Raw genomic sequence first — 11,157 nt, 5'->3', positions numbered from 1 at the left:
GGGATTGGCATGGCTGAAGCTGCCATTTTACACTTATTTCCCTTCCTCTTAACAGCCACAGACATGTTTTTCCACCAAAATTTGCAAATTCGCTTTGTATGTTTTTATGAAAAGAGGAGGTATTTATTGATTTATGATAAATTTTTTAAATATAGACAAACATGATACAAGCTGGGAGAGAGAGTTTAGTTGAACTAAAGAAAATAAGGGTAGGGGTAGGTTTGTAATGGACGGAAACAATTTCACCGGAAAGCCTAATTATTCAACTAATATTTGGACTTTTAGTCACTAAAACAAACACTAACTTGCAAAGCTGAAGTATTAATCCAGTTTTTATTTAGAAAGAAAAAAAAATGTTGTTTATTAAAATAATAAAATAAAAATGGAATGTAAAGCAAGTTTTTATTATATTCACAGGAATGCATGAATTAAAAGCAAAACCAGCGATTTAGATTCACCATCCTTGGTAGGATTCAAACAAATTACAAGGTATCTACATCCCATAACTTATTATTGTATTTTGACTAACCAAAAAACAAAAAAATTCTCAAACGCATGTGGGTGTGGGTGTACAAATTCTTACACATAGGTAGCTCAATTATTCAGCTTCCTAAATGAATCAAATAATGTTTCTCTGCTTGATCATACATGTATCCTGCCGAAAGCTGCTCTACCATGAGATAGGTGATGAGGATGATGAAGTTAAGCTGCAAATGCAAGAGAAAATAAATTTTATCAATTATTAAAGAAAAATAAAGGCAACAAAGAAATGAAAATGAATAGAGAATCCAAGAAGAGAAGCACTTACTCTAGAATTTCTTTCCAGTAGGAGCCATCGGCTTCGTCTTCCATGATTAGCTTATCCCAAGCCTCATAGATGGTGGAATCTGGTGCTGTCTCGGTCTTGTCGTCCGTCTGGTTTATCGATGAAGTCTGACCAAGAGATGCTGAAACCAACTCGGGCAGTGGATTTTCTGTTTGCTCAAAGGAATTGCTCAAACTCTGATTATTCATGCCAAGGTTGCTTTCGTAGTTGAATCCATTTCCAAAATATGCACATGGGTCCTCTAGAGCCTGGAAGTCAGTTGATGTTTGAGAGGTTGCACCAGCGTTGTTTGTAACGTTCTCAGGTGTTGGGGCTAGTTCTTTATCAGAGAGGGTGCTTGTTCCACCGAGTAATCCTTCAATAGGGTAAGGGTTTTGGGATCCAAGGAAACCGGCTGTGTCAACAGTTTCAGGTTTGTTTGTGTTGATAATTTTCAGTAGGTTTTGCAATAGTTGGGTTTTGGCTAGTTGAGCAGCATCAACCTGTAGTTTAAAAGCAGTGTCCCAAGGGTTCATGAGGTTGCCTAACTGTGAGGCACAAAGCAACTGGGAAAGATTTAAGAGATGATTAAGATCAGTTCTTGGCTTGTGGGTTTGAGGATCGATTCCCATGTTCAGGAGCTTCTTCCTAATCTGTGTATTCCAGTAGTTTTTTATTTCATTATCTGTTCTTCCTGGAAGATGAGCAGCAATCCTAGACCACCTGCAACAAACAAGGTAAAACCAAACATAAATACCTTAGATGCTTTTCCTTTACCTTTTTTCTAAAATCCAAAGAAAACAGGTATTATTACGTACTTGTTTCCAAGAACAGCATGAAGGTTAATAATAACTCTCTCTTCTTCCTCAGTGAACTTTCCTCTTTTGATATCGGGCCTTAGATAATTAGTCCACCTTAATCTGCAACTTTTGCCACATCTGTTTAAGCCTGCAAGCTTTGGAAGAGCCCTCCAACTTCCATGTCCATGTTTGTTAATGCAATCAACCAGCTTCTGGTCCTCCTCTGGAGTCCACGGCCCCTTTTTCAGGTTGGCATCCTCTGCGCAGCAAGGAGACCTACCCATTGCGGCTGATGATAGGAAACAATAAAGTAAATAACCAGGAAAGAATCGGATATCAATAAAAATGGGGAATCTCTTCTTGGTGAAGGGCTGCTTAATTATTGACAAAGCTGGAAAAAGGAGTTTCAGTTTGGATATTGTGAGGAGATGGAAGACATGCAGGTGGTTTTTATAGGTGCATGGTGGTTTACGTGATTCAAAGCAATGATGTCATTAACATTCTTTCTTGCAATTATAATATTAACAGTTTCAAATGGCAAGACAAAGACCGGAAATAACCTGGCAACAGGAAGCGCAGGGCTGCTTATAATTATATTACCATTTATTTGAAAAGAACCCTAAAACCGGGGTTAGGTAATTCTGCAAATTTTGAATTTAGTATAACGATGAATGATGTGGTTGAATTTTTATCAGGCGCGTGGCGCTAGGAACCCATCAGCGTTCTTTTCAGCCAACAAGCAACCTTAGCCTGAAACTACAGAGTTAACCTTCACAACATTTGATTTAGCAGTTGAAGAAGAATAGTATTCCTTTTGGTTCCTGTTTTTCTTTCAACCAGTTAAAAGTATTAGGTATAAATTTAATCTGCGTTTCAAAAATTTAAGCTCAAATTTTACTATTAAATTTTATAATTTCTAAATTTATATTAGAAAATTGTTTGGTAAATTAGTAAATATAAGTATTGAATATAATTGTTGATCGAGTCTTAACTCGACTAGCTTGGGTATTGTTGCCAATGTAGGACATGGGTTGAGGAGGGTAGTTCTAAGTATTATATCAAAAAGAGTAGATATAATTAGAATCTATAATGAGATTGTTCAACAAAAAGTATTGAATATAGTTATATAATTGTTCCATAAATGTAAATATTGTTTTTTAAAAGATTATTTATTATTTATTTTAATCTTATTAATATAATGTTTTACATTATTTTGGATGGTTTTGAATGAAAGATAAATATGATAATTTAAATATATTATTTTCTAAAGAAAATAATTTATTTCAATTTTTTAATAAAATAAATCGATTTAATATTTTCTACATTAAGTAGCTACTTACCTACTTATTCAACACTTTTTTTTATTGAAAACTTTATATTAACTAAAAATTAAAATGATTATCAAACACATTTAAAATATTAAATGTTGAAAATTTCTATTTTCAATGGTTTACCAAACACACCATAACTTAATTTAAATTAGAATATGAAGTATAGTTTTGATAATTACAAGATCTTTTAAGGATTGGACTACTCACCTAAATTCAGAAGTCCACTCGAAATATGAAAGAGTTTGGATAAAACTATTAAGCCCCAAAAAAGGGTTTGTGTAAAAAAAAATAGGTGCGTTAAAAGTATGGGCTAAGCTTGGGCTTTAATGTTTAAGGTCTAGGCCCAGTCCAACCTAACCGATTTTATACTTTTTAATATATTTTTATTTTTATATATTATATAATTTATATCATATAAAATAAAATATATGGAATTAATATAATTCTATTAAACATTAAAAAATAAGGAAAAAGGCCAAAAGTATTAAATGTAAAGTTAAAAATAATATATATTTAAAATAATATGAGTCAGCCTAAAATAAACTTCGGTTAATAATTTGTAAATAGGATAGATTTAGAAAAATTTTACAACTTATATTTCGTAGATAAAACAAACATAAGATATATTAATATTATATATAAATTTTACTCGAATTAGAGTTCATCTAATCTGTTGACAGATCTTCATGTCATACCACCTCATCAAGTAAATCATGTTAGCTGTGAGAATAAAAGAAAAAAAGTTAATTCAACTCAAAGCCATACTACATCGCCAAAGAAGCACCTCGCTTTATACTGCATGATTATGATGATTAAACGATGTCCTTCATTAACACATGTTCTTGCATGCTCAGCGCGTTGAGCCTCGCCAATCATATCAAAGCCCCCTTCTCAACATTTTTCTTAAATTACAGAATATCATCCTCAACAATTATAATCTTTGACTCCCCCACATGGAGTATTATATTTCGTCAACGATAGCTAACGATTCAAAGCAGCTTTCTTGCTTAAAAGATATTCATCCTTAAATTTTTTGTTTTTGGTATAATCTTAAATTGTGCCCTCACCATATAACTCAGCAGTTCAATCGTTAGTTCTGCTACGTTCAATGTTTATATAAATTAATTCCAAAAAGAAGGGTCTCAACTGCTCTTTCAATATTTTGTATTTGTTTTTGGTTGATCATCCAATAACCAAAGCAGCCTCTCTTTTAGTAACCAGTCCTTTAGATTATTAAATATACCAACTTGGCAGCTTTGAATATATATGATTCAAAATCAATATTACAGCAAACATTATGAAAACAAGATAAAAACAAAGAAAATGGGTGATCCCGCAAAATCTATTCAACTAAACAACAAATAAACTGTTAAAGAGTAATTAACGAATTCCATCCTCTTCCGCGTTAAGGCCGTGTGTGAATTCATACATGAAATCTTTGGGATGGAACCAAGCAATCAAATTCATATATATTCACATTTGACTTGCAGGGTAGAATTAAAAACAAAGACTATAAAACTGTGCATTGATTAGCAGTTGCCGTGGTGAAATTACATGTCAACTCTGCATCATAGACTGAGCTCAGCTGTTATGTTTTTACGTAATTTTGCTTGCCATACATTATATGGTCAAACTACATCCATTTCTAACTTCAAAACCAAACATTTACCAACCCTTTAAACCACAGATTAGGCTCTTCAAATCAGCTACTTTTTTTTTTTTCAGATTAGGCTCTTCAAATCAGCTACTTTTTTTTTTTAAAGAAGAGGAATAATGAAGTTTATTTCAATATTATAAATAAATATGCATGATATTCAAATGTTATGTTATGATGTATGTTGTAATGCTACGAAAGGAAATACTGTATAATCTAAGAGCAAAAACAAGATTTGTCAATACGGGTCCTTAATTAATTAGGAGTGTATGAGTAATATTTGAACACGTTGCTTATTTTTCCCAGAAAAAATCAATAGTTAGTAGAATTCACAATATTTTCTTTAGTTTGAGTGTTTAACATTGTCATGATAATATTAATATATAAGTTACTTTGACTTTGCTATTATATTTGGTTAGATTAGATGTAGGTATTTTATACAAATCAAGAGGTTTGATTCTTCTAAATACAGTAGGAAAGGTCAAAGAGAAGATGTGGATAGTAAGATTTGCTGGGTTTTATATATTTCAGATTTTCTTAGCTCATATCCTTCTTTGACAAGTCTGTTACATAAGAAAAATCAATGTGAAAATGATAGTAATTTGTAGAAATTAACGAATAATCTGTAGACTATATCAATTGTTAGATATTTACCATGCAAAGACCATTGACTGCAATAATTAAACGACAAGAAGAAAAAGACAGTCAACTAGCTAGGAAACTTGAAAACTAACTGTAATTTAAAACAAAGGGTCTTTATAGCTGTCTCTTCGGAATAAGAACTTGGGAGGATACTAAATAGAACCTAAAACTTAAGCCTTTCTAATAAATATAAATAAATAATGTTTGAAGGTTGTGAGGAACAAGGCAGGAATTTGCTCGGCGGCGTATGCTTCCGTTAATGTAGGTATTGCATGCATCGAATGTAGCAGAAGCGGAGGAAACAAAAGTTGTGGTAATGAAAGAAACTAAACCATAAGAAACAAGTCATTTTATTATATTAATTAATCATGATAATTAATTAACTTTTTTCTAGTTGGGCCCCTCTTTTTTGAGAAAAATTCAACCTAGGTTTTAAGTTGATATTGTACGAAGAATCCTAATTAAATTAAATATACATATTTCATTGTTGATTAAGTCTTAACTCGATTGGAGGACGTGAGTTCGAGCATGCTGAGACGCATTATCCTCTTATTTAATGGTTGAGGAGGGACTATGAGTAGTTCTATATCAAATAGAACAAGATTATAGGAGTTGAATTGATTTTTGAATAAAGTACCGTTCAGATAAAAAATCAGTGATTGAATTGGTTGAATCGATTTTAAAATTTTTTTAATATATATTTTTAAATTTTTAACAAATTTTTAATTATTTATTTATTGAATTAATGATTAAACTGATAAAATCGAAAATTGATGGTTTAATAGATTCGATTATCCATCCGAGTTTTAAACCATTTCCCTTGAGAGGAGTATGCTTTTCCTTGGCTAACCATCTTTAAATTTACTCCAACACCCAAAACTTGCAACTCAAAGGTGAGGCGATGCATTGCTGGTCAGTGACTTTGTATGTATAGTATTGGAGCCAGGGTTTGGATTAGAATTTCTCTAAAATAAAATATGTATTAATTTAATTGGAGATTTGTTTTTCCTTTCGGAGGTCAAATGTGATATAACCCAGTTGAATCATGATCAACTAGTGGGAATTAAGTGCAGTTCTTTTATATACCCTTAGCAGCCAAACTGCATGCCCAAAAAGTGCAAGCACTTGACAGATACTATATACACGTATGTATTACGTACTTTCTGTTGTCATTAGATGGATCGATATACATACATATTGGCAGGAATGTAGGGACCAGTGCCATCGTTGATCATCGGATGTGGATTTCGGGCGGCATGCATCTTAACCTAACCTCACTCACATCTACTAATTAATTAATTAATGCTATCAATGGATATAAATATATGGCTATGAGTAACGTATGGATTCCCCAATAATCTAAGACAGACAAAAACAATTATAATATTCGATGTTATGAACTTAATGTTTTTCAGCCTATTTTAATTGGAAAGGAATTTACAGACATTTAATTTGAATAAAAATAACCAAAAAAAAAGAGAAAGGTTTACAAGAACTTTGAAGTAGGTGTCTCTTACAACAACATACAGTAGCTAAATCAAGCTTTTTCCCAAATGAATCAATGAATTAATAGAAGAAGAAATCCGCTAAAAGGAAACTAAAGAAAAAATGAAAGAAATATTTCTCTTTGATCATGTTGATCTTGTCTAGTGTCTTCATAGTATGGGAGATGATGGCGACGATGCCAAACTGCAAAAATAAAACCATTTAATATATTAGTGTTAAATGTACATATGAGACTAATAAGGAAATGAATCAAAGTATATAAAAACTAGAAGACTTACTCAAGAATATCTTTCCAGAAGGAGTTATCAGTTTCATCATCCATTAGCTTCTCCCAAGCCTGGAAAATGGAAGAGTCTGGTGACACGGTTGAGCCGTGATTGGTGTTGGTCTTGTCGTCTCCCATTTGGTTCATGGAAGTAGTAGCAGTCTCAGGAGATTCTGGAACCAATTCAGAAATTAGAAAATCACTGATATCTGAGCTTTCATAACCTTCAAAACTTGCCCACGAGTTTTCAATTACACCCTGACCCTGGTGTTGATCACTTGATGTTTGAGACATTAAATGAAATTTCTTAGGAACTGGGGCTGGTTCATCGGCATAAAGAGAGCTTGTCCCATTTATCAATCCTTCATATGGGTAAGATTTCTGGGACCCCATTAAACCAGCAGTAATAGTTGAGAGTTGGTTGGTATTCAGGGTTTGGATTAGGTTTTGCAATAGCTGAGCAGCATCAGCCTGCACTTTAAGAGCACTACTTTCCCAAGGATTCACCAAGCTGCCTAACTGTGCAGCACAAATCAGCTGAGTAAGATTCAAAAGGTGATTGAGATCAGTTCTTGGTTTGTGGGTGTTTGGGTCGAGTCCCATGTTGAGAAGCTTCTTCCTGATGTGAGTGTTCCAAAAGTTCTTGATCTCATTATCTGTTCGTCCAGGGAGATAAGTAGCAATCTTTGACCACCTGTACAAAATTAAATCAAAGCCGTTAAACCTTGAACATGAACAATTGCCAAGATTTATCATTGGAATAAACAATATGAGATATAAATATATATACTTGTTCCCAAGAGTGGAATGAAGGTTAATGATAAGTCTCTCTTCTTCTTCGGAGAATCTCCCCCTCTTGATGTCAGGCCTCAGATAGTTTGCCCACCTTAGCCTGCAACTCTTTCCACATCTATTCAAGTCAGCATGCTTTGGAAGAGTTTTCCAATTGCCATGGCCATGCGTGTTAATGTAATCAAGCAGCTTCTCATCTTCTTCTGGAGTCCATGGACCCTTCTTGAGATTAGCATCATCAGAACTACAGCATGGAGACCTTCCCATTTTGCTGATCACCAACGAAACTAATAATAAACCAGCGGAGCACAGAAGAATCAGGTATCAGATTAGCTGAACTGAACCGCTCTTAGATGCGGGTTTTAACCTTTAAAATTTTGAAGGATACTTGTAACTTGATGATACGAAATGGACCTGCCTGGTCTGGTTTTATAGGAGAATATGACGGACTATCTGATTCAAACGTATGATGTCATTATCGTGCTTTTTGAAGGTTTCCTAGATGAAGGCACCCATTCTTAGGAAGGAACCAGGAAATTCATAAATTTATTGAAAACCCATAAATCCGGATTAGGCAGTACTAGAAGTAGAATGGATGGATCGATAAAGTGGTTTTTTTTTTTGGTATATGAGTTTGGCAAAAAAAAAAGATGTACTGCAATAGTTGAGTTGCTAAGTTATTTAGCAAATCAAAGGGGAGAGGTAACCTCGGCGCTACAAAAAGTCTCATTTTATTAGTATTTATATGCCAGTGAAAAACAAAATAATCGTCGATATTGAATTTCCCAGCAGTTAATGAGCCGCGGTTGACTGCCACTGGATGCCGATGAAATGTTTTCAATGTGCCGAGTGCGGATAAAAATCATGTTTATATTCAAATTTAAAATGTTAATTTACATTTTTTTTTAGGAATTTATAAGTGTGGATAAAATTAATATTCACATTATATTTTAAAATTAAACTTTTGAATAAGTACTTATAATATTTTGTTAATTCGAAACTATTATTAATTAATTTAGCCCAAATGCATAAAAAAGTAATATAATATTTTGATATTTTAATCTTCACATTTATAATGTAAATATCTCTTACTAAAGTTCCACAAAAATATGTATAGTAAAAGAATGTGATAAAACTTACAAAATTGAAACTAAAATTACAATAAAATAAAAGTTCTTGCAAAACACAAAGTTTGCCCGTACGGAGCCATGTGAACTCGATGCATCTAAAACCTACGTAAGCAAGCTAATTACAAATTAGACGACTACTTTGTAGACGACTACACTGTACACAAGTAGAACAAAGCATTTAATTACTACATGCAAGATGACTACACTGTACACAATTATAACAGTATAGAAATTTACATGTATCAAAATTGGAATGAAGCGGAGTGGTATCGTCGTTTGAGGTATAGTGATTTATGGGCCTCCGTTGACGGGGTGGACTTTGGGGTGTACTATACACATCAAGAGGATCGGCAGTTGGACCGAACGTGGCCTGAGGCGGGGTGGAGTATATGTTATTACCAAACATATCAAATGATATCGGTGGTTGCTCTAAGTGGTATGAACTTGAACCACCTATGTTCGGGTGATATGAACTGCTCTGCGACCCATCACAAAAAGCGTCAATCCATTGGTCTGATGTGTTCAAAGTTGGTCCTCTGAGCCGAGCTCTGCCATATGTTGATCCTCTAGGTCGAGCTCCCCCATAGGTTGACTTCTACGTTTGTAGCCGTAATCCGGTAGTATCATAAGTAGCCCACCATATAAATAAACGTGCCATCGAGTCATGAACCACTGCATGTATTCAGTCGATGGACTGAAATCAAACATGCAAGAGTGTATCTCAGGCCGCCTATCGTACCGGGCATTCCATAGTGCTACATAACATTGATGTTCCACACTCCAATCTGTTGTATGTTTCCCCCTCATGGTCTTACCGTGGACATCAGCAAATTGTTGTGGATCAACTGGCACAAATTGTTTACACCCAAACTATTGTATAACTCGATCGACATTGTACCACTCAACGGTTGAGAAGTTGAGCACCGGCGTGTTAATGCACCACACATGGGCTTCGGCGTGAACCCACTGAAGAATAAGGGTTGCAATGTTTGGTGCAGAATACGACATCCACAAGAACTGCACAATATAACATAATGAGTCAAGTCACATCACATACTGCAAGTGGATAAGTTAAACCAACGTTACTTAAACCATATTAATATATATTACTTTCTCTCCGGCGGACGCCTCTATCATTTGGCGGTAAATGATTAATGTCTTGCTTGCACCAATACCTAGAGACGTGACCTATCTAAAATTGAAACAAACAAATTAGCACTTAAACTTGGGAAAATATTATCCACACTTATGAGTCGTTAAATGTTAAGTATAATTTTGTTTTTATCTATTTACAAATGCTCACGAATATAGTTGGTACCTAACAACCGATAGAAATGGCATCATGTACAGAGCCCGGGACTGCAACAGACCCAGACAACCAACCATGTTACTAACTTCATGTTTTGTTGCTTGACAAAGCTCACGGTACAATATGGCCAACGCTGTTGATCCCCAGTTGTAAGTATCGGCATAAGCACCCCTCCGATCAATTGTATAATATAGGCTTGAGCAGTACACATCACATTGTGCTCAGTGGCAGTGCTCGATAACTCCTTAAAATTTGCTTCCAACCATGTCAATGTCAAGCATATGAAATTTTGTTCCCCATCACTAAGGGTTTATCCAAGCAATCTGTGGCATAGTATTAAAGGTTCCAACACTTTGCTTCGGCCTGTGACCACAACACCGTCAACTCGTAACCCAAGCTGCATAGCGACGTCTTCCAATGTGATAGTGCACTCCCCGCACGGAATAATGAAGATGTGGGTCTCCGTACACTACCGCTCAACCAATGCGGATATTAAGTTCTCCCTCAGGTCAAACCTTCGGATCAATGCGACGTCCCCAAATCCCGCCAACTGTAAGTATGACAGGATTCGCTCGTTCGGATCGTACTTGAGAAAATGAAACCGTAACCTCAAAACCCGATACCTATCCTGTATGGTAAATTTTTTATAAAAATATGACAAATCAATTATCTATATAATTTAAACATAAAATTATATATTGAAGAGTAAAACTGAAAGGTTGAGAAAACAAAAACATCACACTTATACCAATGTAGCCATTCTAAGTATTTTTTTTATTTAAGTTAAATTAAATGAGTAATAAAATATTAATAATAGAATGAAGATTTGTCATAAATATTAATAATAATACGTAGAGATCAAATGTGATTTCCAAATCTCTTTGAAGCTTAAGTACTATTAATTCTCTTTCATTATTATGTCT

The 11,157-nt window shown here is 34.3% G+C and overlaps 2 protein-coding genes across 2 annotated transcripts; both read right to left on the bottom strand.

Annotated features, from left to right (window-relative positions):
• Positions 1 to 448: 448 nt before the first annotated feature.
• LOC107933565 (transcription factor MYB39) lies at positions 449 to 2,021 on the bottom strand. Its single transcript, XM_016865800.1, has 3 exons — positions 1,624 to 2,021; positions 809 to 1,528; positions 449 to 707 (listed from the first exon to the last, which is right to left on the bottom strand). Exons 1-3 carry the CDS (start codon positions 1,887 to 1,889, stop codon positions 671 to 673), a joined length of 1,023 nt encoding a protein of 340 aa, XP_016721289.1. The 5' UTR covers positions 1,890 to 2,021; the 3' UTR covers positions 449 to 670.
• A 4,636-nt stretch (positions 2,022 to 6,657) lies between these two features.
• LOC107933566 (transcription factor MYB39) lies at positions 6,658 to 8,197 on the bottom strand. The gene is made up of 3 exons (XM_016865801.2): positions 7,794 to 8,197; positions 7,017 to 7,697; positions 6,658 to 6,921 (listed from the first exon to the last, which is right to left on the bottom strand). The coding sequence occupies exons 1-3, from the start codon at positions 8,060 to 8,062 to the stop codon at positions 6,888 to 6,890; spliced, it is 984 nt and encodes a 327-aa protein (XP_016721290.2). The 5' UTR covers positions 8,063 to 8,197; the 3' UTR covers positions 6,658 to 6,887.
• Positions 8,198 to 11,157: the final 2,960 nt, after the last annotated feature.

This window comes from Gossypium hirsutum, chromosome D08 (assembly GCF_007990345.1).
Source record: "Gossypium hirsutum isolate 1008001.06 chromosome D08, Gossypium_hirsutum_v2.1, whole genome shotgun sequence".
NCBI classification, from domain to species: Eukaryota; Viridiplantae; Streptophyta; class Magnoliopsida; order Malvales; family Malvaceae; genus Gossypium; species Gossypium hirsutum.
The sequence above is the reverse complement of the archived record's forward strand: the minus strand, read 5'-3'. Positions and strand labels throughout refer to the sequence as shown.